The sequence below is a fragment of the Branchiostoma belcheri genome, unplaced genomic scaffold, assembly GCF_001625305.1.
Source record: "Branchiostoma belcheri isolate BF01 breed outbred unplaced genomic scaffold, Haploidv18h27 scaffold1, whole genome shotgun sequence".
Lineage (NCBI taxonomy): Eukaryota > Metazoa > Chordata > Leptocardii > Amphioxiformes > Branchiostomatidae > Branchiostoma > Branchiostoma belcheri.
Genome location: NW_017802379.1, coordinates 8,583,573 through 8,610,185, shown reverse-complemented (window position 1 = coordinate 8,610,185; position 26,613 = coordinate 8,583,573). Strand labels below are relative to the sequence as shown.

Genomic DNA, 26,613 nt, shown 5'->3' with positions numbered 1-26,613 from the left:
TGACAGATAGTGGGACAGAGGGCCTGGATTCTCAAGAATTTGACAACTTAACACATACTGCATGTACATGCTAATAGAGTCCTCTGTCCAGATTTCAATGATCGCTGGAAATTTGTTGAACCCTTCAGCCTGCTAAGGTAACCACTAACCACCATTATTGGTTTTGGGGTTAGGCAGTAGTGAGTTAAAGACCACAAATAAATCATACAAAAGCTGAGGAAAATAACATTTTTTGGTACTTAAATATTTGTACACTAAACCCACATACAAGCAACATGTCTGAATACTTCTCTGTTCCAACTAACTTTTTGACAGCTGACTCTTTAGATATTGCTTGTGGCCATATGTAACTTTTGACCTTTAATTTTCAATAATGTTGTACAGTATGATCATACTAAGTCTAATTTGGGGGTGGGTGGAAAAGGAAGTGCTACTAGTATGTAAGAATGGCTAAATGGCTAAAAATGTCTTGTGGCCATACGTAACTTTTGACCTTCAATTTCCAATACAAGTACTGTACATTTACATCATACTATGTCTAATTTTGGTTTGGGGTGGGTGGAAGAGGAAGTCAGCTATGTAAGAATGGCTAAATCTGTCTAACTAGGAAGTCATCCTTTCCATAAAGAGTTAGAGGGTACAGGTCACATGTATATGGTTAACTGTGTCATTTTTAGGGTTTGGTTTCGTGTACACACATCTGTATATTTCATCATCACTCTCTTATTTTTGTGTCACAGTATCTTTAACATTTAAAGCATTGAGTCTGTGACATTTTATGTTACAAATACCAGATGTGAACTCCCCTTGCCAAATCTATATCCTAACCATAACATAAACAACATATTGGAACATACAACAACTTATTCCACAAGGTAATACTAATAATTCTTTGGCTTACAGTTGTCTTGATAACCAAGCGCTTATCTTAATCTCCATAAACTATATAGAAAATCCTTTCTTATCAAGTTGCAGACAGATGAGATCAACACTGTGTGATAAATTTTAATGCAGAAACTTTTGCAGTGGTTTAATTTTTGCAGATTTTGCTGTAACTTCTCTACAACGATTCATGACATCTTGAATCTGTATGCCAACATCATCTACCAGATATACCTTTGACCCAGTGTTGACGTCACACTTCAAAGAAACCATGTGACAAGCCTCACTGGGTCAGTCTACTGAGTGACTGGTCAAAAGCTCTAGGTAAGAAAACTTTTGTGTTGGACCAAAAGTTTTAACTTTAAACATGTAACTACCAACACAGATGAACTTTCATGATAGTAAAAGTCATACTTACTTGTACGCCAGTGTCATACACTCGAACAGCTTAGTCAGGGAGGCGTCTATGGACAGTTGTTTGGAGGATCGGAACCCAAACTGGTACGAAGCCATGACCTCTTTCGCCGCCGCGCCGAAGTCGAAACCCGGGCTGCTCGGGGCCTTCTCCTCTCGCTGGCTGGGTTCGTTGAATGTGCCCTGGGATAGCGTGGACATCTGGTTGGGGGTCTGGGCGCGGGAGGATTCGTTAGAGTCCTCGGGAGTGACGCTAGCGTTGGAGTTGTGGATGTACGACACCATGAAATGGCCGCTGTGGATGGCCTTGTCTCCATTGGCAGTTGTAACGATGGCACCATCCTGAAAACGAGATAAAATTTGTCTGTTTGTTTGTTTGTTTGTTTGTTTGTTTGTTTAGGCCTTACATACCAATTTTTCTTCAGTAAGCAGGGATCGAAATAATGGGTGCATGTGCACCTTAGTGCACCCAAAATTGGATCGGTGCACCCAATTTTTGACTGTGGGTGCACCGGTGCACCTAAATATTTTTGTAGTATTAAGTACGGTAAAGGTACAAAACACTGTAATTCCAACATTGCTGTGATGGAATAAAATAATAAAAAACCTTTGATGCACTGCTTGTTTGAAATTCTTGAGATAGAATTAGATTTACGTCAGTTTTTAAAGCCCGAAAATGTGTCGGCGCAGTGCCGACATCGCGTTACCCACCAACTTCCGGATCCCGACTACAACACTGGACACGAGATCTCTTCCTTCTCGTTCCCCGGTTTCTTGATAGTCATGTGACCAAAACATCGCGAACTCGCTTCCGGAACTTTCCGACGCTTTTTGGGAGTTACCTCGGGGGCATGTCATGTGACAAAATGTTGTTTTCGTGCAGTTTTCGCTTGCCTTCGATAATCTTCGAGGTCACATCGTCAATACCCGGGTGTCGACAAAATTCGGCCATGAAATTCGTGGATGACAAAGCAAAACAAATATGTCGAGGCAGACTTCGCTTCTACGGTTCCTTCAGCAGAGGTCCGATCGTGATGGCGACGAAAGAGATGTGGCAACAACATCATCAGCCCAAGCTCTTCAAAACCCCGAAGGAACCGATGAAGCTGGAAACCAACGGGAAACACGCCCGGACGAGGGAGAAGTGGACCGACCGTGCCGTGGGAGCGCCGAGACAGAGGGGGAGGGGGGCGGCCATGTGCTCTCGGCAGCAGACAACACTCCCGGGCCGTCATCAGAGTCGGATTCCGAGTCAGAGTCTGATTCAACTGAGGAGTCAAGTGCAAAACGACCGGGGGTTTGTGTGAGTTTTTTTTTTATTTCTAGTATTTTTTTTAAATATTTTTTTTTCGATCTCGGAATCCAAATTTGCCTTTTTTTCGGTAAGATCATTACTGTGTTATTTCCATAGCGATGCAATTTCCACTCTTGCTACGATCATTTTTAGCATTCTTTACGTGTGGAACCCTTAATTTTTTAAGTATACTGTGAAGTCTTACCCAGAAATTAAAGGTTGCTGTGTAGAAATTTCGTATTTTGCCCAAAGCAAGTCATTTGAATTCATAATTTTACCTAAACTTTACCCTTACTTTAAAAAAAAGCAAGCAAAGGAACATGTTGTTAAGAAATTAAACAAAATCATTGATACTATCGTGTTTGTCATTTGTTTCTATTTCAACCAACTTCTCTACCAGTTTATCATTTGTGACCAAGTTTAAACAGAAGATTGTTGATTGTAGTACAATTAAAAGTACTGTACAGTCTGAAGTGTCTTCTTTTGGTAATTTTTGTGTCCCTTTGGAAAAAGAATTGCAGTCAATTTTGTTATTTGTTTGACTGTCACCTTACTATTGGCTTTTTCACTGAAATTTTAACAAATGTGATATTAAAGCTGACCTAAAGCAGTGAACAGGGCAAGGCGTTTTTTGTTTATAAGGCCAAACAATTGTTTATTTCTTTAGGATAAAGGAAAGAAGAGAAAGAAGAAGAAGAAGAAGATATACCTGTTCCAAGATTCATGGTTCGTGGACAAGACAACCAAACAAAGACGCACTTGGCTGAAACAAAAAAACAGAAAGCTTATGTGGTGTGAGGCTTGCAGAAAATATAACAAGAGTGGCAAAAAGAATGCCTTCATTACAGGGACAACTTCCATGAGATTAAAAGTGATAGAGTCTCATGAAAAATCACCAGGTCACGTCAGTGCTATGAACCGTTTTGACATGGAAAGGGTGCCAATTCAAGAAAGACCCATGGAAAAGGTGGTGCAGAAGATGGAAGAAAAGAAGTTACAGCAGATGATAAATCTCTTCCGAACTGCATTCTATGTGGCCAAGCAAGGCAGACCGTACACAGACTTCCCGGAGCTACTAAGATTGCAAAAATGTAATGGGCTGGATGTTGGAACCGCTTACTGGAATGACAAGGAAGCGCGTATATTTGTGGACTACATCTCCCTTGGAATGAAGAAGGAGTTACGCTCCAGTCTGCAGGAATCGGACTTCGTCGCTGTCCTAGCAGATGGAAGCAGTGATGCGGGTAATATCGAAGAGGAGGTTATCCAAATCAGGTACCTCAAGGACAACATCGAGCCAACCACTGCTTTTGTTGCCCTGAAGTCTCTGGAAAGAGGGGATGCTGTGAACATAACTGACGCTGTCAAATCAGCCCTCAAGGAAGATCTGGAGATGGGGGAGGAGTGGAAAAACAAGCTAGCTTTTGCCTGCTTTGACGGGGCCGCAGTCAATGTTGGCCATCTCAGCGGTGTTGGTGTGAGATTGCAGGAAGAATGTCCTCACTTGATTGTGCTCCACTGCTGTGCGCACAGACTAGAATTAGTTGTGAAAGATGTATTGAAAGAAGTGCCATACTTTGCTGCAGTACAAGATTTATTCACTACAATATACAAGTTCTATCACAACTCAGCTCTCAATTGGCAAGGCCTTCGAAATGCTGGTGAAGCCCTAGACATACTGGTGCTAAAACCAGTTAGAGCAAGTGGTACGAGATGGCTGCCCCACCAAGAGCGTGCTCTCAAGGCTGTCATGAGAGACTTCCCAGCTCTTGTTCAACATCTTGGCCACCTTGTGGAACATGGAGAAGTTGGCAGCAAGGACAGCAGGGAAAAAGCGAATGGGATTCTACAAGGTGTGAAGTCTATCAAGTTTGTATTGTTCCTTTTGTTCCTGTCACAATACCTACAGCTCATGTCATCCCTGTCAAAAGTTTTCCAGGACAACAGCAGTACGCTGGAAACAGTGTATAGAAGAGTTGAAAATGTTGTCAAAACATTGAACAAACTGTCCCGACCAGAGAAATTGTCCAGGATCTTCTCTGAAGGCATGGAAGAAAGAGACGGGGTTGTGCTGTGGAAGGGAATCCCACTGCAGGCAGGCAGACCACAACGTGGACGACCTGGAGGTCTTGCTTCACAGAGGGAAGAAGTGATAAAGGACTGTCAACAGATTATCAATGCAACATCACATCATCTTGGTCGTAGGTTTGACGTCTTGCTGAGTCACAGGGTGTTCAGTGCAGCCAGAAGGGTTTCCAGTTTCAACTTGGCCACAGGATGATGATGATGACCCAGATGATGACTTTGGAGACGATGACATTAGGACCATCTATCAGCACTTTCAACATCCAGTTGAACTGAAAGGCGTTGACCTTGAGAGCTGCTTAAGGGAGTGGAGCGAGTTAAAAGAGGTTTGCAGGAACCAGCTGTCACAAGCAAGAAGAGCTCCCAGTTTCAGTGAGTTTTGGATGCGCTTCATGAGAAGAGAGGAGGCAGACAGTGATTACAGGAACATCTTCACTCTGCTGAGGCTTTCCCTTGTCATTCCTATTCATACGGCGCAGTGCGAGAGATCATTTTCTCTCATGAACAGAATCAAAACTGACTGGCGTGCCCGACTGGAATCCAACAGCTTGACAAGTCTCATGACGATCTCGTTAAGTCCTCAGTCCTTGGACACGTTTGACCCCCTCCCGGCAGTCACCTTGTGGTGGGAGGGTGGCAGAAGGAGACCTAACACCACCCCCTATGGGCCTAGAAGATGCCAAAACAGAGATGTTTCAAGCTCTGAGTCTGAAGAGGAGCAGTAAGGTTGGTTAGATAGCTAAAGAGGAGCAGTGATGTTGTTAATTTGATATTAGTAATATTTTACTTATTAATGTACTACTGGAAATATGTGGTGCACCCAAAAATTTTTTGGTGCACCTAATTTTTTTGGTTAGGTGCACCAGTGCACCTAATCCAAAAAATGAATTTCGATCCCTGGTAAGTACAAGTTGCATTTGACTGGACTTCAAGACTTGAACCACTCACACCAGGAAGGAATATAACTCTTTTCGATAAGACTAGTGGGATCTTTAAAGTGTTCGAGGTGTGGCTCACCTCAAACAAGGAACCTTAGCATTTTAATCTAGAATATCTAGGAAATAGACTTAATATGGACTTAGTATTGGTAGGCCCTCAACCATGTAACCTGTATCTTATTAGTAATATTACATGTATATTTTTGTCTGATCCTGACCTCAGTGAAAAGCGTCCAGGAGGACAATTTTATTATACAATGAATAAACAAAGAAAGAAACAAGTATTGAGTATTCAGACGTTTTCCTGAGTTTCAAGAGCTAACATTGTCATCTTTGAGATGCAATTTACCTATCTTTTGTGTAAAAAGAAATAGTGTCCATTTTAGTTTACATACTGGTAAAGGTGCAATGTACACCAGATGTTCAGGTTTGGACCTGTACCTAAATAATTACTGGTAGGTACTAGTACACAGCCCTTATCTATTAATCTCTACATATATTACCAGACACAATTTGGTACTGCATCAATTATCTACTGGCTGGGGTTTAGTCTAATTATCATACAGGAAAACAAAAGGTTGATTACCTTTTGGTTAATTAATTATGCGACAGAATTACAATGAAGACGCAACATACACATGTACGTTACTGGAACATAAGAATTCTCCCACTTAAAAGCCAATTGTTCCTCACTATACTGACGAAAAGTAGCAGATGCTACTTGAAACATCCGAGACAGTTTTCAAAATCTATGTAGTTACTTGAGTGACTGTATCAAAAAATTCCTTGTGTCATCTTATTACCTGGATGTCTAACCTTCACTGACACACTTCATTGAAATGTTCCTCAATGTATTATGTGTATGTATCAATTTTTCAATTCAGATGACTATTCTCAATGCATAAATGTCATCTCATATTACGATGTTATGACTAAAGAATTAATTATTGAGTCAGTGTTTAGTTACACCCTAATGCATGTGATTATATATTATTACTGCACATATAATATAAATTATTAATATCACAGCTTGTTTCAGGCAACTTTCGAAGATTGAAAGAAATGCCAACAATTGTAGTTTATAAATTGATAGTAAACAACTACCAGTCTTCAACCAAAACATGTTCCTTTCTTTGGCTCCCTTTCAAGAGCCTTGTGACCTACATGTACGTGGCAGGATATTGCAGAGGGCAGAGATATAGCTTTACACATACCAGTACTTTATTGAAACCATTTTAAGTAATTTCTGTATTGTTGTAGCCTTTATAACTGCCCTTTGGTGTAACACACCAGGACTGAACAAGCCGAATTTATAGATTTATGATATGATGACATTTAAAAAATCTATTGCCATCATCAAGCCTGTTTTAATTCAATGTTAAACATTGTTACAGTACTAGGTGAATTATCCATTAACTTAAAAGCATTGTCAGCCCCCCTAAATAACCATTGTTAAGGGTTGCTGGGGTCCCCCAATACAGATCCTCATAATTATGACACATTACATAATTTCCTTCCTGTAACATACAATTTACATTCTTACCTAATTTACATAATTATGTAGACTATAAACATTCCGAACTAAGTCGTGGGTGTACAAGAAATGCCAGCATGTGTCGATCACAAGTGTATCACATGCACATGCACTTCTCTACATAGTGTTCCTGTCTATTGTTTACAACTCACAGCTCATTTGCATAGAAGGCGCGCCACATTTTCTTGAAATCAGCGCCCACTTTACCCCTATCCTTGCATTCTATCTTCACACTTTACCTCAGAATTTGCCACAAAATGTGTTTTTTAGGGAACGAAGGGGGAAATTTGTCCTCAGACGACGTTGCGTAAACATAAATTTATAGCACATGTCTGGTCACGAAGTTGGTTTTTGGACGTGTTGGAGTGTCGTTCTTTAGCTTTTGTCTGCAGTGCAAGTCTTGTCACTGGCTTTAAGTATACTTTACGTAGCAATAAAGACCGTAAAGAAACTGTAGTACGATGGTGTGTGTTTCTGGTAGCATTAGGAACGTTGTGAGATACATAAAAGGCCTTGAAAGATCAGGGGAAGAAATACTTACTGTCGTAGGCGGTGGAAATTGGAGCTCGGCGCCAAGGATACCCCCACTCCCGCCACCGCTGGGTCCGGCCCCTCCGGGACTGAATCCCCGGTCTCCTCGTTCCTTCTTCACGCTCTTCATCATTCCTGGGTAGTCTAAGGGACCGTCGGCTGCATTCTTAGTCATTGGGGATGGTCAAGTCGGTGGAAAGTTTGGCGAAAACTAGAGGTAAATGTGTGTGACCGAAGCTCGCCGTACAACACGGCTAGCTGGCGGCCATCTTGCTTGCTACCGGACGCCTAGGCGATGAAAATTTTTACGTGATCATAATACAAATACACAAAATATATCAATTTTTTACCTCACAGATACCTTATAGATATGTTATTAATATATATAAGTGCCTTTAATGTTTGTTGTGTGTTTTTATGACATATAGAGTACGCATTTAGACTATTATACAGTGAAATACTTTGATGGTATGGGGCCTTGCCCCACTCTCAGCAACCAATGGTAAAGCACGGCAACACGAACATTTTCGGCATCGATTGAATATAGCATGACATCATTTCAATGTGCTGGCCTGCCTGGGGCAGCGACCTTAGCACTGTGCACCCATAATTATCATGTTCCCTTCTACTAAGGTGTTAGCAATACTAGGCAAACAGGATAACTGCAATAGTAGTAGTATGCATATTATAGTAGTTACGTTAGTGACAGAAATTTGCAAACGCTGCAGTATGAAAGAAGCCTGCTAGGTGGCACCAATTCAAATCAATTATTATTTCTATTACTAAATCACATTCTATCTACCTTTGATATGATTGCCGTCAATATGCCAGTTTATCATATTATCGAAATAAAAACATAGACTCTGAACTTACTGACTAGTAACCACAAAGAATGAATGAAATCGGTAGTACAAACGTAATAAATTCCCAATGACCAGAGGGTTTGTCTATTTTGTCCAGAGCTTATTGAGGACGAATATCACTTTCTAATTGTGTGTCCTAATTCCTAAATATATTGATATACGCAATACACTATAGACTAACAGATTCCTTTCCAGCATTTGCCACGATGAACTTGAAAAGCAAATTTAAATACATATTGAGTTGTGACAACCCCTACATGCTATACATAGGGATATATATTAAAGACTGTATGGATATTAGAAACTCCTCCAAAGATTGTGTAAGTTGATATCTCATACTAGCCACCCACTTCTGTATTAGTAATTAGGTTAGCCTTATGAAAATGTAATTGATATGTACTTACTTAAGTTAGTAGATGCCATACTTTGTACCATGTACAACGTTGTGCAATAAAGTTATTATCACAGCGAAAGACAGTCTGTTAAGCCTAGTTATTTTTTCACAATACACAAAACATAACAGACCTTTATGGTATATTTATACCCTTACAAGCTAAGAACAAGATATGGTAATAAAGTGCAATAACACTGATACATATATATACATGCACAGGCTAGGTTTGGTATCTTAGTATCTTAAAGCATCTATAAGGTATAATAATACGTACAGGTAATATCAGTTAGCTAGGTTTTGGACATATACGAGCTCATTGCTTTCGATCGGCGTCGTTTTCGTCGTGACTTTCGACTTGACTTCTTCCGTGGAAGTCCATATCTTGATCTCAGTAGCTTTTCCCAATACCTTCTTACTTGAGCATACCGCGCGCAGAACAATTTATTCAAAGAGAAAGCTTCATTCCATCTGCTTTTCTCAACGACTAGATTTCCCCCCTGTTGCCTCTTCGCCGATCGACAGTAACTGTCGACGTCGTGGTTGACTCGCGTGAAGTGATTTACTTCTTCCTGAAAGTCGGGTCCTTCTTGGCGGATCTGCTTCTGAAGCGATTCTTTGAAGCGATTGTACAATAACGCATCCGCGTAGTTGTGTTGGTAGAACGCGCGTTTCATAGTATCTGTGATACGGGCCTTTCGTCGATACTTCTGCACCCTTGCGTTACCCGCACTGGTGTAAAGAATGTCGCGGAAAGTCCAACACATGCGCCGCTTGAGTAACACCAGGGAAGCCGGCAGATGCTCCAAGATGAGCACGGTCTGAAAATCGTTCTCGATGCCCCGTACGAACTCTTGAACCGCCGTGCGGTTGTCGTAATGTCTCTCAGCCAATCCCAAGTCACGAGACATGCAGTTCCTAGCGCAGGCATGGAAACTTGTCTTGTCTCTGTACAAAGGGTCCCAGTAACTCGGCCTGGAAAGGTAGGTGGTGACGTAAGCGTTCCTTCGGCGAGTTTTTTGCTTGAGTCCGGGAAATGTCTTTTCAAGGTGAAAGTACTGGAAGGCGGACTTGAGCCGGTCCAGTGGTTCTCGTAGAATGGCTACATACCTGGGTTAGAAACAAATAAATTAAAGGGAGCTCTAGAGTTAATTAGAAGCATCACAGCCCTGGTGACAGAGACACGACAATACAATGGAGTCTGACATGAACAGCCATTCGAGTTTCCCATCCCCAGGATGCATTGCGAATCCTGGGTGGTAAACCTCATTTGCATATCGCAGGAAGGCATCCTGTTGACGTTAAACAGCTTGTTCAGAACATAGAAAGAACACAAAAACTTCATTCTCTATTTGTTGTCAGATTCGATCCATAGTAATTTAATTAATGTTGAGCATAAAATGCCCCAACACCTCAAAACACGCAGAAAAACAAGCTGTTTAACGTCACCAGGATGTCCTCCTGCGATATGCAAATGAGGTTTACCACCCAGGATTTGCAATGCATCCTGGGGATGGGAAACTCGTGAATACACACAAGGATTGAACGATTTCTCAAAGCCCCCTTCCCCCATGTAGGGTTTCTAAAAAAACTAAATTAGGGTTTCTTTAAAAACCCTAAATTAGAGTTTCTAAAAAAAACTTGATTGGGGTTTCTCAAATAAAACTTTTTTTTAGGTACGGTTTCTAAAAAAACTATACTGAGGGTTACGTTTCTCCAAAGACATGTGAGATCGGATTTTTGCCGTGTTTAAGCTACATGTCTGTATCTGTATCAGTACAGCCGGTATAACCACCCTTCGGCGTAACACACCAGCTTCGCGCATGCACTCGGCGCGGCGGCAGCTAGCTATATCACACCGAACGACTTGTTACACTCATATCAATCTTTGCACATGTAATTGCAGGAGTTGTTTAAAGCTTTCTAGTGATGATGCCCCAACTGTGCTTGGTGGCAACGAGTTCCATTCTACGATAGTTCTGGGGAAATACGAGTTTTCGAACACCTCAATTCTTGTACCTTGTGTCGGGAGCCATGAGCTGACGAAAGCGTGTTCTGTTGTAGAAGGCGTGGTGAACGAAGATGTTCCAGCGTTTTCCGCCAGGGGGATGCACATAGTCGCCATCTCTGTGCGTCATAATAACATCGAAACAACGTCAGGCCATGTTGATTTGATTATATGGATGACACCCGCGCGCGTATGAATTTTCGGCCGTTTCCAAAAAAAAAAGTCGTACAAAATGATCGAATATATGTCGTATGTTGCAAAAAAAGTATTGGAAAATGATACTTAAGTCAAAGAATGCCGAAATCAGTTCGATCAGGAAAAGAAGAAAATGTGAAGAAATGAAAATGAAGATTTTATTATTATCTGTGTGTTAAGTCATTTTTTCAACCTCTATAACCACGTAGATTCCATAATGAAGGGAACTTTTTTTGCCAAACCTTTTTTATTCGCATGCTCGCATCAGTTTTGGGGTTTCCAGAGGATGTCATCGATATAATCAAATCAACATGGCCTTATGGGTTTTGCAGTTTCTCAACTTCTCCACTGCTATGTTTCACTGCTATAGCTATATTTGATATGCGTATTTATATACGAGGACGTGTATAATAGAAATATCTATATCAAAGACAATGATACCGATCCCATCATTGCTTTGGATATATATGATACCCCCCCCCCCCCGTCAAATAGATAACTAACTTTGAAATAACCACCGAAATGTATGTACATGTATGTTCAAAGTTAAAACTTTTGGTCCAACACAAAAAAAAAATTCTCTCACCTAGAGCTTATAGAGTCACCCTGACACTTTGTTTCACTTGACACTGTAAGGATTTTGGACACTGAACAAGACTATTTCTTGAGAGGGGTGAAGGAATTCGAAGCCATTTACATCAGGGCCCATCACCCTCCACTGAACCGTGACGGGGGCCGACATCGTCTATCAGATACCTTTGACCCAGTGTTGACGTCACACTTCAAAGAAGCCACGTGACAAGCTTCACTGGGTCAGTCTACTGAGGAAGACCAGAGTGACTGGTCGAAAGCTCTAGGTGAGAGAACTTTTTGTGTTGGATCAAAAGTTTAAACTTTGAACATGTAACTACGAACACAGATGAACTTTCATGATAGTATGTACATGTATGTGTTACTTACTTGATTCCTCCAACACCGCCAATGATGGAATATCCCGGTCTACTTGGCAGCGCAACAATCAAGTTATGTTCGTATCCAAATCGAAGGAGCATTTGGGATATCAAAGATGACCCACACTTGTGAATCTTCATGAAGGCCACGTTAAGATGAGGCTGACAAGTCCCTTGGCTGTTTGATATACTATTGTTGTTCATATTTTGGTCTGAAACATTATTGATCTGAAGTTCTCGAGCTTGCAGTCTTGAAATTTCCAGATAATTCTTCACAGGGCTGTCATACTGAGGAAAAAAGATGATATCTATAAGTCATAGGCCGGCGTTTTTTATGTTTACCGAAGGAAAACATATTGTTTTTGCTCAGTTTCCTCTTCCTCTTCTTTCCCAAACACTAACCTCTGATGACCTGATTTGTTGATGTCTGTCACCATGGTAACTGGTGTTGGGTTACATAATGTTGCAATCTTATAGTACGAGGGATTTAGACTCCTGTCTGACCATATATATGAATATGTTTGAGTGAAGGTGAACATTATGCATTTGCTTTGCAAACGTTTCTAGTTTTTTTTTTTGTAAACGTAAAAGTCTTTTGAAGAAAAGAGTCTTAGTTACTACGTATGCTTTTTCTATTATTTTAATAAAGAAATAATGTTAACGTTTTTTTTCTACAAACCTGTAGGTAGTACAACACTGTCCCCATGAGGAACATGAGAAGCAAGAAGACGGTCTGGAGTCTTCCGATCTCCATACTCAGGGAGTATTCAACCTAATGCACAACACATAGGGGTCCTAAAATTACAATGGTTCTTCTAAACTCAGTAAAGGACGTACATATACGTAGGGCCATGTTGATTTGATTGTATGGATGACATCTTCGGGGAACACCAAAACTGATGCGAGCGTGCGAATAAAAAAACAAGTTTTGCAACAAAAAGTTGCTTTCATTATGAAATCTACGTGGTCAAGAAGGTTGAACAAATGACACAGAGTATGGTATGACGAATAATCTACTCTTCACAGTTAATAGTTATTTCTTAACATTTTCGTCTTTTTCGTTTGATTTTGGCAGTCTACGACATTGGTATCGTTTTCAAAGAGTTTGCTTTTGTTTTTGCGAGTTACGGTATATATTTGCTCATTTTGCAACTGTTTTGTACGATTTACAGTACGGTCGAAAACTGTTTTTTGGAAACGGCCGAAATTCATGCGCGCGCGGATGTCATCCATATAATCAAATCAACGTGGCCTAGCCGATGTTATGAAGCCTGCGGGCCACACTGTTTCCAAAGCCTACACAGGCCAGTTCCTCGGCTCCAGGGTCAACATGCCCCCGAGGAAATTCTACCACAGCCCCCCTTAGTTAGACCCTGTCGTTCACAACCATGCTGGCTAACTCTGGGCCTCAGTACGTTATGGATTGTAGCTACTGTTGTGATCGATTTGCTGTTGTCACTGCCTTGTTGTAAACATGAACTCTTGTATTCGGAGACCAACAAAACGTAGTTTGCATTTAACGACTGTGGTGCAGTGTATAGCTCAAAGAACGTACATAGAGAACTACAGCCTGGAACAACAATTATTATGATTAATTGAATGTAATTCTAATTATATAATGAGTGACTTACCCAGCTGTTGTTGCGAAGCTTCGGTTGTTGTTGACACTGCCTTGTTGTAACGTGGGTACTTGTAGTCGGAGAGCAACAAAATGATGTTTCTTTTAAGACGTTCCGTCGGTGTATGTCTAAAGTGTGACGTCCTTGAACCCAAACCGGTCATTAGTTGGGCGGGTCGTTTTGAGTATCAGAGACAAGTAGTTGAATGACGTCAATCGACAACGTTTGAACCGATGGGGACTCCTGATAGTACATACAAACATAATACAGGACCTAGTGGTAGCGCACTCAAGTTAGGAACTTATTTTGACACCACCACAAAATGAATACATATGTACAAAATTAAATTAAGCGCAAGTCCGGTTCCCTAACAATGATTGAACAATGCAAGGACACTATTACAAATATCAAAAGGAAAAAAAATGGCCTTTAAAAATGTTCTGTTGAAGTGATGAAGTTCTGGGTAAGTGATAATATGTTGGAGTTGACAACTGATGAGTACATACTACCACGGAGTAGAAGGGATCTTTTATCGTTGTAAAATCTGTTGGGTGCAAATCTAGGACAGTGTTCTAGCGAGGCCTTTTTAGCATAGGTGCCCCCTATGCTCTGATTTTGTACCCCTAAGCTATAATTTTGACCCCTATGCTGTCTTTCAACCATAATAGGGGTGTTTTGTACGCATAAGCCGTACGTGGATCCTGTCATTACTGTACCAACCTGCACCGCATAGGGGTGTTTTGGGAGGGAGAACCTTCATAAATCTTGCAAACCAAACGTTAAGCAAAAATCCAGCGAAAACCGTGAAAATCCAGCGTTCTGATCAGGTGAAAACAGTTGCCACCCCCTCACCACCCCCGAAAAGTAACCGCCGCTCTAGCCGCGCTTGTACGAGTAGAAACTTGCCTCATGATCAGATTTCTTCTTGGTAGATTGTTCGTGAAGCGTATTTGATTGTTCAAACGCGTACGATTTTAACAAATTGACCCCCTGGCACAGGGTCTAGTGTTTAAACATATCACAAAAGCAAGGGGCTTACAGTGCACGAAAAGTTGGATTTACCAAAGGTTGTAAATTTTTACTATGTGATGTTTACTATGTACACAGTATCTGGCTTTACAATGGTAGTAAATAAAGGTCAAGTGCAGTAATTTCCTTTACAACCCTTGTTAAGTCCGGTATCACCGTACTTGACTTTTATGTACTACCATTGTTAAGTTCAGAAGTGTTTTTTAAAGAAAACAAAGTAAACATTACCCAACTCTACCGGTATTGGTAAATCTAAGTTTTCGTGCAGTGAACTAGTTGAGTTTTTATCTGTAGATTGATACGTATGCGTACCACCAGTTACACAGTGTTTGGTCGCGATCGGGACATGTTAAAACGTATTTAGAAAGCTATACCAAGGAGTAAACATTTACAAATTGGTAACCAAACTTCCCCGTATACATGTGTCAGCGCTTCCTGTGTCATGAAAACTTGGCAGTAGTCAGGGGCCGCCATGCGGAATTGTTATGTATTACACATGTTTGTCTGTGTGTTTGTCACTGTGTCTGTGTGCGTCGTTACGCTGTCAAAGGTCACCTGGCGGCTTCCCTTGGTATTGCATTTACAAATAGCTCTAAATAATCAATGGAGTAGAGGCATGACTTCTCTGAACTGTTTTTACACTTTTATTTCATGGTAAAGCCAGCCTTCATAAACTTGAACTTGCAGTACAGTGATGTAGATTGTTCGTAAAAGCATAAGAGTGAACTGGGAATGTTTCTATTTAAATTTAGATTGATGCCCAAATAAGAACAACTTGTTACGACTACATACGTACATATCCTACGACTTAGAAAACACTACAAACTTATTCTAAATTCAAAACTAACACTTTTGAGAACCACCTTATTTCAATTCAAATGTTGAAAGGTAATACATGTATTTGCAAAACTAATGCTGAATGTTTACATTCACGTGGTCTAAGACTAGAAAATATTCTTTCACTCAAGCACATTTCATGGATGTACATGTACATGATGACGAGCACCTCCACCTGTCTTCCAACTTGCTACATACTATAACCCAACAACACGGGTTGTCTGCTACAGCACCAGTTACCATGGTGACAGACGTCTGGTCCACGAGATTGAGATTCACTGACATTGAGATGCATACAAACTTGTTTTGTGCACAATGTTAACATTTTCTATGCATTCTGAATGTCTAATTATTATACGCTTACCTTATGTGTAAGTTACTTACTTTATTGTAAGTAGAATAATGCATTTACAAGCAATTTGCCATGCACTAGTATCAGCTGTCGACCAAGAAAATTGATTGACTGTAGTAGGTGTAGTAGACTGTGGTAGTGCAATCAGGTGTTAAAGTAACACAAAGCGTTCTCAGGACAGTAAAACCGGATTTTCCAAGTCAACGTTATTGTCATTTTTAAGTTTAACCTATCCTATCCAGTAGCATACTGATATCTGCGAGGCAAAAATGCGACGTCGCCGACGAAAACGGTTGCTTGTTTCGTATCTCAGGCTAGTTCTGATTATTTATTGGTGGTACCAGAAAAAAAAGGGACTCCTCACGTAGCTTACTTAATACGGGCTGTTTCGAAAGCGATTCAAGTATGACATGGCAAAAATGTGCTACGAAATGGCAGTAAATGTCAATATCAGACAGATTTGTTTAAAGTTAAAACTTTTGGTCCAACACAAAAATTTCCCTCACCTAGAGCTTTCGACCAGTCACTCTGGTCTTCCTCATCGTCTACCAGATACCTTTGACCCAGTGTTGACGTCACACTTCAAAGAAACCACGTGACAAGCCTCACTGGGTCAGTCTACTGAGGAAGACCAGAGTGGCTGGTCTAGGTGAGAGAATTTTTGTGTTGGACCAAAAGTTTTCACTTGAAACACGTAACTACCAACACAGTTGAACTTTCATGATAGTATCAGACAGATTTCCTCATCCAGAATTTGTTTTGAACTGTCGATCTGAAATTGCATTTGTTTCTTCCTTTAACGTACCACCTTGCTCAGAGTATACGGCACCACCAACTCTCCCCCTCCCCAAATGTCTCCTGGATCCACTTCAGGCGAGTGTCCATCGAAGCCTTGATGCCGGCCTTGGCGTCCACTCCGGGCTGCGGGAGGAAGGTCGCGGTGTACTTGGCCTTCGTCTTCTTCTCACTTATCTTCTGGACTTCTACCTAATAAAGTAAAGATACATGAACAATACATCAATACAGTTAACAGTTATGATGTTCTGTATAGCATACGTAGTGGGGAAGGAATCTATTATCACCTCCATGAAAAATGGGAGTATTGTTTTTGGATTGTCTCTGTGTGTGTTCGCCCGCGTGTGTGTGTGTGTGTGACTGTGTTTCCACTATAGAATGGAGACTTGCTATACGACATTCTAGTCGACTAAACTCCTTTACGATTTTTTTCCCTTTTTATTGCATCGCAAGCTACTTCTCGATACATAGTTTTATTGGGTTGTATTTACACAATTGTAACACAAGAACCATTCTGCATGGATGCTAAATCCAGTGATCTGAATACCACAAGGGAAGAGGAGAAGAGGCCAAGAAATGACTGGGAAGAAACTGTCACGAGAGATCTTGAGGGGATGGGTTTCAGTTGGGAGCAAGCGAATAAGGATGTGCTAGACAGAGGAGAGAATAAAGCAGTCGTGGCCAGCTTCGTCGACAAATGAGAGCGGCGATGACGACGACTTTGTGTTGACAAGAAAAGGGAAAAAGATGCCCACGTACCTTGCCACGATAATGCAGTACGCCCATGTTGTCATTCCTTCCGAACTCGTACTCCAGACTGTTGGGGTTCTCGCTCCCCAGGACCAGACGTTCCTCCATGAAACACGGGCCGAAGAACACCTTCCTCCGCAGGTCGTAGTTGGGCTGGTCGGCGACGACTTCCACACCGGTGGCGTTCATGACCCAGGCGTACCCGGCCCAGTCATTCACGGCGTCCCACAGCTTCTTCATGGGGCAGTCAACGTCAATGTCAAAGTGCAGCACCTCACCCTTCTTGTCAGCGACGATGCAAAGGATCTGGAACAAATTTACAGATCCGTTAACACTCTTTAAACACATGATGACCAGCCCCTCCAGCTTCCTGCCACTTTGCTACATAATAACCCAACACCACATAAGGTCCAAGACGTGCACAGCACTTCACCCTTGTTGTCAGCGATGGTGCAAAGGATCTGAAACAAATTTACAGATCGGTTTATTCCCACTTTTTAAACACATGAAGACCAGCCCCTCCAACTTCCTGCCACTTTGCTACATTAATGTAACCCAATATTGCATAAGGTCAAAGACATGTACAGCATTTCACCCTTCTTGTCAGCGATGATGCAAAGGATCTGAAATAAATTACCGATCCGCTTATTCCCACATGAAGACCAACTTCCCGCCACTTTGCTACATGATGTAACTCAACACCGCACAAGGTCAAAGACATGTACAACAGCTTCACCCTTTTTGTTAACGATGAGAACAAATTACCGCTCTTTAAACATAATTTTATCCATATATGTAACGACCTAGTGTCCAACATGCATCTATGCATGAAAACTGGACCCTCTGGCCAGCTCTATTCGTTTTAGGACGATTTCTACTATTTATTTAGCCGTCAAACGAGTCTGGTGGAGTCTAAATAATGATGACCAACCCCTCCAACTTCCTTCCACTTTGCTACATAAATTCAACCCAACACCGCATAAGATCAATGACATGACGCCAGTACATTGACCTTATGTGTTTGTAGAAGGTGACCAGGAAACAGAGCAAAATCAATTTCCTTAATGATAATATTAATTTAATAATAATAATAATACTAGTATATGATCACACACCTCATTGATGCGGTTGCGCAGCATGTACTTTGTAAAGGCAATGTGGTCCCTCCTCTTGTCAAAGTCCTGGAGGGCGACAATTCCCGTGATGCTCATCGTCACTTTGGCAGTCTCACTTGTGTCGTCGTCCACCTTCAATGAGAGAAAAGATATTCATTCTGGACAACGTGAAACTGAATACAACAAGAATTCGGAGATTACCAACCTCCGAGGAGGTATTTAAACAGAAAATGTGTGAATTTATTGGCACAACCAAAGAAATTTGCCTGACGTACTTTTACGTACAGGACTTAGTAAGACAGAAACCTTACTGTGAACAAACTATACATATTATGCGTGCCGGGTAGACATGGCCATCACTGCCTCTCAGCCAACATAACTTTCTTCCAACTTGACCTTAATGTCAATCTTCTGTTACAAACCCCGCTTCCCTACACTTAAAAGTACTTCTTGATACACATTATTTATAACATGTCCTTACCTTGACAGTAGCTATGTATGTGGTGAAGAGAGGGTTGCTGCCCAGCATGGCGATGGCCCACGTCTTGGTGTCCTCGTCCTTCTTTATAAGCTCTTCTTGGGTCCTTCCGCCTAAGAAGTCGAACTCGATCACTGTCCCCACCCCGCCGTCTCCTATGGATTCATAGATGTATGAAACAAACCAACCACTATGCTAAATGTATTAAAGGGAATGAAACACTGCCTTTATCTTACCAATTTGATACTGTCTTGCCACTTTGATACTGTCTTGCCACTTTGATACTGTATTGCCACTTTGATACTGTCTTGCCAATTTGATACTGTCTTGCCAATTTGATACTGTCTTGTCAATTTGATACTGGCTTGCCAATTTGATACTGCAGCTGGCTTGCCAATTTGATACTGTCTTGTCAATTTGAAACTGTCTTGCCAATTTGATACTGTCTTGCCAATTTGATACTGTCTTGCCAATTTGATACTGTCTTGCCAATTTGATACTATCTTGCCAATTTGATACTGTCATGCCAATTTGATATTTTCTTGCCAATTTGACACTATGATCTTGCCAATTTGATACTATCTTGCCAATTTGATACTGTCTTGCCAATTTGATACTGTGATCTTGCCAATTTGATACTGTCTTGCCAATTTGATACTGTCTTGCCTATTTGATAAAGTGAACTACGTACTGCCTTGTAGCCACCAAAGGTCTGGTTGGAGACTGCAGTGACCTGCAGGAACTGTTTGGGTAGACCTTCCTGTCAATCTGCGGTTATGAAATTCCCCCTTACTTCCTGCCACTCTATTGCATTCAAATACCTACGGAGGCAAAAGAAACACACACACACACACACACACACATGCACACACGTACACACACACACACACACACACACACATGCACACACGTACACACACACACACACACACAGAAGATCTGTCTTACCCTTGACAGTTGTCATGTTCTCGTGCATGCCCACATACTCCTGCAGATGGAAGTAGTCATCGAACCCGGACCAGTACACATCCGCTGACACCGGAACTACTTCTGTATGGGTCACCGTGATCTCCTTCCCAAACTCCAGGTCATCTATATAGGGAAAATGTAGAACAACAATACATGCATTAACTTAACTACATTGTGTTTTTTTTTCTTCCACATAAAAAGATACAGAGATTGAACCCACCAGGTCATAATACAATAATAACGGAAAATGATACAGAACATAGAAATAATAATCAATAATTTTTGTCTGTCATCTGATTATAATCATAATGATATCAACTCATTTCAAGTGACATAGAAATGATAATCAAATGAATAACTACATTGTTGCCAATACTCTGATCGAGTCATGTTATTGTACATTAAATTTAAAGAGATACTGTACAGTATCATTACTACATTACTATCATTATGCTAGACGGACATTTTAATACCAAGCAAGCAGCAACTGAGTACATACTGTTGCTTCCTTGGTATTAAAATGGCCGTCTAGCATAATGATTTATGCTGAACATACACCAGAAGAGCGGCGAGTTTCTTGATTGAATTAAATGGTGCTTGTTGTCTCCAGAACCATACCAATCTACATGTAGTTCTATGCCTGAATGGATTAGGGCTAGGATGCTTTTGGACGGTTTTGGATTAAGTCTTCGGATACTAGTATTGAAGAATGTAAATTTTCCCAGGCACGGTAGCCTCTATATCAGGCTTGTGGAGGCGGCTGGAAAGAGTAGAAACCGGCCAAATAGAGAGATAAGCATGCCAAGGGAGTGTCCGGCGAAATGTTCTCTCAACGGAAAAACTCCCTTGGCATGCTTATCTCTCTATTTGGCCGATTTCTACTCTTTCCAGCCGCCTCCACAAGCCTGGTAGAGGCTACAGGCACGGTTCTGTATAGTCTCAGCATATCCAACAACGTAAATTTAGGCACGGTGGTTCTGGATACGCATGGGCTTTCCAGGATCGTGCCTGAGCATGGTTCTGGATAAAGCTCGGTTCTGGATACAATAGCTCATAGCTGTGTTTATACCTTGCGGGATCGTCACGGTTTTCAGGAATTCTGGAAGGGCCTGCGTCATGCTTGATGATGTCACTCAAATTATCTGAAGGCGGCAAATATCTGGAAGACCTAAGAAACATAAATAACATTTCAAATGTTATCTATTAATTCGTTTGTACAAAAATATCACACATGAACTGAGATTATACATGCGTATAGGAGCAACGTTCAATTGTTTTTTTTTATAGGAAATCTTGTAAGAGTGAGGTCAAGGCCAATGCCAGATGGTAGCTAGATGACCTAAGTTCCGATGGGTGCTCTTACAAAGTTCGTAGAATTAGCCGCCGATGTTGGAGTTGTACGACCCGAAAGAAAGACACAGGAGCCGACAGCTACGTGGAAACTCTGTATTGTCTTCTCTGAACTGACTGAACTGAACTAGCTACAAGAGTACACAGGCTTTTATATATTTCGCCCTCCTACACACAAATTTCTTGGAACAAGTTGGATTCTCTGTAGTATTAGTCATCGTGAGTCATATCCTCTCCCTAAATTCTTAAGACATTACCGGTCAGCCCCTTGTATCCCCAAATATGGTTATAGTCAAGCAGTCGGGCTCCGACCCCATGGGAGGTTAGGCCATTACTGGTGTCACTCAAAGGTCGCCTACACTTTCCCAGACGACAGAAGGGTTCCGAATTCAATGACTCACGGTTGCACCAGGAAATTGTACCATAGTGCAACAGAAACTAATATTATATCTATATAGCAAAAATTATAACATATCAGGTCAGAGCACCCTATTACATGCTCCCCTTTCAAATTAGAGCCGTCCCTGGCGACACAGTTACAAACGTGGTTAACATTAGTACAAAACTAGAGAACATACAAAAAGTATTATTACCATATAGCAAATCGGAATGGTCTACGTGTTATAAACGGTTATAATAGCAACGCTTAACAAATGCAATAGAATATACGATCGTCTATTTATATACAAGTTGCAACAGAACTCTAAACACTTTCAAGTTTTCAAAGTTCATTCATCTTCAAATTCATCTAGAGTTCATGATTCTTCATTTCATCTTCCATTTCTTCTTCGGAGTCGTCCTTGGTCGTCTCGACTCGTCTGCGCCGATGCACTCGTCCCCCTGCCCGTCTTCATACTGCACGCCCTTACCAAAACAGCACATGGCCATGTGGACTTTGTACTGATGGGTCATCTACTAGTGGAAGAGGCTCCGCCCAGCCCTCCCCATGTGGCCTACCTCATTATGTGATATCATCACCAAGCCAAATAGATCTAACCGTTTCCAGACTACTTCTTAGGGAAGCGAGTGTGGGAGCCCCGGCATACAAGTAGGATGGTACCCAGGCTAATCGTGAGTCATATCCTCTCCCTAAAGCCCCTTGTATCCCCAAATAGGGTTATAGTCAAGCAACGCTTAACCCATGGGAGGTTAGGCCATTACTGGTGTCACTCAAAGGTCGCCTACACTTTCCCAGACGACAGAAGGGTTCCGAATTCAATGACTCACGGTTGCACCAGGAAATTGTACCATAGTGCAACAGAAACTAATATTATATCTATATAGTAAAAATTATAACATATCAGGTCAGAGCACCCTATTACAATCTTACAAAACAAAGTTTTATATGTAATGAAACAAGAGGTCGATGATTTCATACGTTCGTCATGTATAAATTTGGGTTGTGCTGCATGCTGTATAATAGTTTGACATTTATTTTGCTGGTATGTAAACCAAAGGATGTGTGTGATACGTAAGTCGGAGTACAGAAACAGTTGCACGAGTATGGACATTCTCCAACCGAAACAGAAAAGCAGTACAATCCAAAAGTAGCCAAAGAGAATCAAACTTTCGTTGGGATCTTGGAAAACAGATCAAAGATGCCTAAACCAACAGATCTAGAGCCAGAACAATAGGTGACGCACTGATCAGAAGTCACAAATTTCCATGTACATGTACTTAAGTCATGCCCAGACACATTTTCTGTATATCTAGGCCAATGCATTTATAATGCCATGCAAAAAAGAAATCTTAGAATAGCTGTATAAGTAGTCACTACTTTATCAACTACATGTATATAGTGTAGCGTATCGTAGCGTTTATAAGTATAATTGTAGCATTCCTGGCAAGTAACTTAGTCTACACTCTGTTTAGTAGTCATAGAACATGTTTTGTACAGGTACAACTGCTCACTGTACCCTTCATAAGTATAGTTATACATTGTACTTATAAATTAGCGTAATGTAGAACGTACGTGTAGAGTTGAAATATTTTCTAGCCAGTAGTTCTTTATAACACTCTGTCAGACACAATAATCGTTGACCATATATATGTAGCATTATGATAGACTCATACCAACTAGTAACTTTATTATTTGTCAATCCCCGTGACAATCGTTGTGCAATAAACTTTGACTTGTACTAGTAATTTGGATGCAAATCAGGTGCCAAGACAACAAAATGGGCGTTGCACACGGATATGTCACAAGTCTGTCACCCGACTGAGAGCACAAAGACATTGGGCAGTTCACAATGCTTTGAAGGGTGAGAAAAGGGCAAGGTAGTAGTGAAAAACTAAATGTAAAACCATGTACAACATAGAGCGATATACTAATCTTGCAGATTTCGAATTACGCTCAGCCATTAGCAAAATTAGAGTTAGCGCCCATCCTCTGGAGACAGAGAGAGGCCGGTATAGAAGGCTACCTGTATGTGAAATAATTTCTAAATATTGTACAAAGGCTGTGGAAGACGAAATACACTTTATCTCAAACTGTTCCTTGACTTGACATAACATCGCTCGAAATGAGTTGACTGTTCAAACTTCTACAATTTATCCCAATTTTACTAAACTTACAAAGAAAAAACTATTCTTCTTTAACTTCCCCAACTGACCCACTAATTTTGGAAAAGGTGGGACATTACGTTTTCCAAGGTTTAAAAAGAGAAGTCAAACTTGCTTAGACATAGTTTTACATCTACCTTTATCATGTAGATTTTAGTTATTTTATACTTTTATTGCTCTTTTATGTGTGTAATTTGCAATTAGCTCCCGAACACGAATTTGCAATAAACATCTCAATAACAAATACAGCAAGGGAGGGGTGGAGGAACAGACACATTGGAAATGCCAATGGAAACGTAGTAGTGAATAACAAATATAGCAAAATTAATTAATTAGTTAATTAATTAACAAGCAAGGGAGGGGTGGAGGAACAGACACAGTGGAAATGCTAATGAATGAATTACAATAGGGCCAAACCAAGCTTCAAAGTTTTGGGCTAGGAAAGTAGCAAATTTGGACGCAAATGCTAGAGCGCTCGGAGCAAGAGTACTAGAAATGCTACCGATCCTACTAAGGAACAATGCAGCAATTTGGAGAAATTATGCCGGTGGGAAACTTTGCACACAAGGGCTAGGTAGAAAGGGGAATGTCGGCGGCCAGATCAAAGAACATATTTACAAGACAAAGTGGTAAAGCCCGCGCTACCAACTACTAGTAGTTGGGAATTTATGTTGCAAAGTCTGCGTTTCTCCTAGTAGACGTTCCGAAGCCGGTAGGGCAGCAAGTTTTGAGGGTACAGGAAACCGACAACGGCCGGACAAGCTAACTAGCTAAGTAAGGGTCTAGAGAAGGCCGAAAAAAATTAACATATGCAGCACGTAACATAGGTAGGCAGAAACACAAACAGGTACTATATATCAAAAGCAGAGCTTGGAATGTTGAACAATTCACAAAGTATAACATAGGGCTGTAAAATACTAGTATCGTTATGCGGCAGACCGGCATGGGAACCAATGTAAAAATAAAGTCTAGCAGTGTTTGGTTTCTCAGTGTCTACATATCACTTACTATAAACCAGTTCGATTACTTCTGCGAAGCCGTGTTTATTGATCCATATGTTTACCCGACTAACAGGTATATGGTCGAATGGTTTAACACTTACTTACAGGGAGAGTTACTATAGGTTTAGGGTACAATACAGGTGAGATAATACACTGTACAATCTACTAATCTACGGAGAGCTACAACTAGACATGTACACGTACCTGAGTCCTGGATCACGAACTGACTGAGAGATCAATCGCCACTTCCAAGCTCAGCTAGTTCTTCACTGATTGGTTACTCTCACTAACCAATCAGGGCCTACCTAACACACTAATATATGCAAACGTCACTTTAATGGTCACCTACTAGTTACACCGGCTTCAACGCATTCCGACTTCAGTCTGAACGCAATGTGACTTCACCATCTAGATATGCACACTAGACACGCACTCAAATATTGCTAGATCACTTACAGCTGATATTCTTTAAAATACAAATTGTCGATAATACAAACTGTACATCTACATCCACACACACATCCACACACACGCGCGCGCACATACATGTAAACACTCACACGCAAACACACACACACACACACACACACACACACACACACACACTTGATAATAAAGAAATAATTTTATTTTCTAATTAGTTATTACAAAAACAAATAAGTGTACATTGTCTCCCTTAGCCACATTATACATTACAACTCAATATCCATATTTTATAGTCATCATCATTATATATTATTAAATACATTATATATTATCACACATTATCATCATTATATATTATAAAATACATTATATATTATCATAGAAACAAATAATCTAGACAATCTAATGTAAAATATATGAACCAGAATAGACTCCATGTTGGAAAGGCGTGCTTCTAAGTACTAAAGGAAAGAGATGTTTGGTTCAATGCTATGAAAAATTCTGAACAAATTCTAAACTGTTTAATAGAAAAAATTCAGATATGTCTTTCAGTATTTTAGAATGCTACAATTTTGCATATTATATGGCATAGAAACGGACCATGGCTCATGTAAAAATGTTGTGCACGTCCCGCAACCACCTATTGTATTATCGCACGGCATACACCAAACAAAACATTGTTGTGGATATTTGAAAGATAGTGACTTTTGGTCATGATCACGAAACGTCAATACAAGGTGGTTATATCTAAAGAACAGAAAAACCTTCTATAGTCGACGCAACAAAGGACAGCTTCAAGCACAATAGAGATATCTAACGAGTTTTGACTTAAAACGGTCCAGCGTACAAATAGATATTCTTTACGATTCAATGTCTATTACGGGATTTTTTTGGGGGGAACAGGCGGGGTCGATTAACCCCAATGCCCCAACCCCAGGCTATCCTGAAGGCCTGTCACGTATCAGAGTCCTACAATGTTCCCTGGCCAGTACATCAACTTTGGATGGTTTGTACAAGACTACGTGCACCACCAAAGGACCTTCTAAAGAAGCCGAGACTAAACTTTGGGCGGCACCATGAGGGTTTACGCCGGGTGTATGTTTCTCCTATTGGAGTTAGTGACTGTTAACTCAATCCAGGCCCAAGGTAAGAAAAACTAGGATTCAAACCTGCGGCACAGCCGAACTCAAACCTTGTCGAACCACAGCCGACCTTGCTCCCGGCCCGACCTACTCTACTCCCAAC

At 40.9% G+C, this 26,613-nt stretch overlaps 3 protein-coding genes across 14 annotated transcripts in view; all 3 read right to left on the bottom strand.

Annotated features, from left to right (window-relative positions):
• The window catches only part of LOC109465605 (MLX-interacting protein-like), a 50,483-nt gene extending 42,516 nt beyond the window's left edge, over nucleotides 1-7,967 (bottom strand). For all 11 annotated transcript variants that reach the window (XM_019762957.1, XM_019762992.1, XM_019763011.1 and 8 more), the window contains exons 1-2: nucleotides 7,689-7,967; nucleotides 1,301-1,638 (exon numbers count right to left, since the gene is read on the bottom strand). In XM_019762957.1, the coding sequence (XP_019618516.1) occupies nucleotides 1,301-1,638; nucleotides 7,689-7,853 (503 nt within the window). In that variant the 5' untranslated portion in view covers nucleotides 7,854-7,967. The remainder of the gene's footprint in view (nucleotides 1-1,300; nucleotides 1,639-7,688) is intronic.
• Nucleotides 7,968-9,225: 1,258 nt separating this feature from the next.
• On the bottom strand, nucleotides 9,226-12,360 carry LOC109470818 (galactose-3-O-sulfotransferase 3-like). Its single transcript, XM_019769940.1, has 3 exons — nucleotides 12,096-12,360; nucleotides 10,952-11,059; nucleotides 9,226-10,042 (listed from the first exon to the last, which is right to left on the bottom strand). The coding sequence occupies exons 1-3, from the start codon at nucleotides 12,287-12,289 to the stop codon at nucleotides 9,226-9,228; spliced, it is 1,119 nt and encodes a 372-aa protein (XP_019625499.1). The 5' UTR covers nucleotides 12,290-12,360.
• Nucleotides 12,361-16,624: 4,264 nt separating this feature from the next.
• LOC109467878 lies at nucleotides 16,625-25,181 on the bottom strand. 2 transcript variants are annotated; one of them, XM_019765996.1, is made up of 7 exons: nucleotides 25,147-25,181; nucleotides 21,099-21,197; nucleotides 20,009-20,152; nucleotides 19,064-19,215; nucleotides 18,583-18,714; nucleotides 17,477-17,773; nucleotides 16,625-16,909 (listed from the first exon to the last, which is right to left on the bottom strand). In XM_019765996.1, exons 2-7 carry the CDS (start codon nucleotides 21,145-21,147, stop codon nucleotides 16,736-16,738), a joined length of 948 nt encoding a protein of 315 aa, XP_019621555.1. In that variant the 5' UTR covers nucleotides 21,148-21,197; nucleotides 25,147-25,181; the 3' UTR covers nucleotides 16,625-16,735. The 2 variants fall into 2 exon arrangements, with proteins under 2 accessions (XP_019621555.1, XP_019621546.1); XM_019765987.1 differs by lacking the exon at nucleotides 25,147-25,181 and adding an exon at nucleotides 21,393-21,539.
• Between the last annotated feature and the right edge of the window lie 1,432 nt (nucleotides 25,182-26,613).

Bases quoted from the DNA above. Each gene is read 5' to 3' on its own strand.
- LOC109467878 (XM_019765996.1), bottom strand. From the start codon at position 21,147: ATGACGCAGGCCCTTCCAGAATTCCTGAAAACCGTGACGATCCCGCAA. The intron at 19,216-20,008 runs GTAAGACAGATC...ATGAATCCATAG, and splicing joins GAACATGACAACTGTCAAGG to GAGACGGCGGGGTGGGGACA. The intron at 17,774-18,582 runs GTGTGTGATCAT...AATTTGTTCCAG, and splicing joins TGCGCAACCGCATCAATGAG to ATCCTTTGCATCGTCGCTGA.
- LOC109470818 (XM_019769940.1), bottom strand. From the start codon at position 12,289: ATGAACAACAATAGTATATCAAACAGCCAAGGGACTTGTCAGCCTCAT. The intron at 11,060-12,095 runs GTAAGTAACACA...TATGACGCACAG, and splicing joins GGCGGTGTTGGAGGAATCAA to AGATGGCGACTATGTGCATC. The intron at 10,043-10,951 runs GTACAAGAATTG...TTTCTAACCCAG, and splicing joins CTCATGGCTCCCGACACAAG to GTATGTAGCCATTCTACGAG.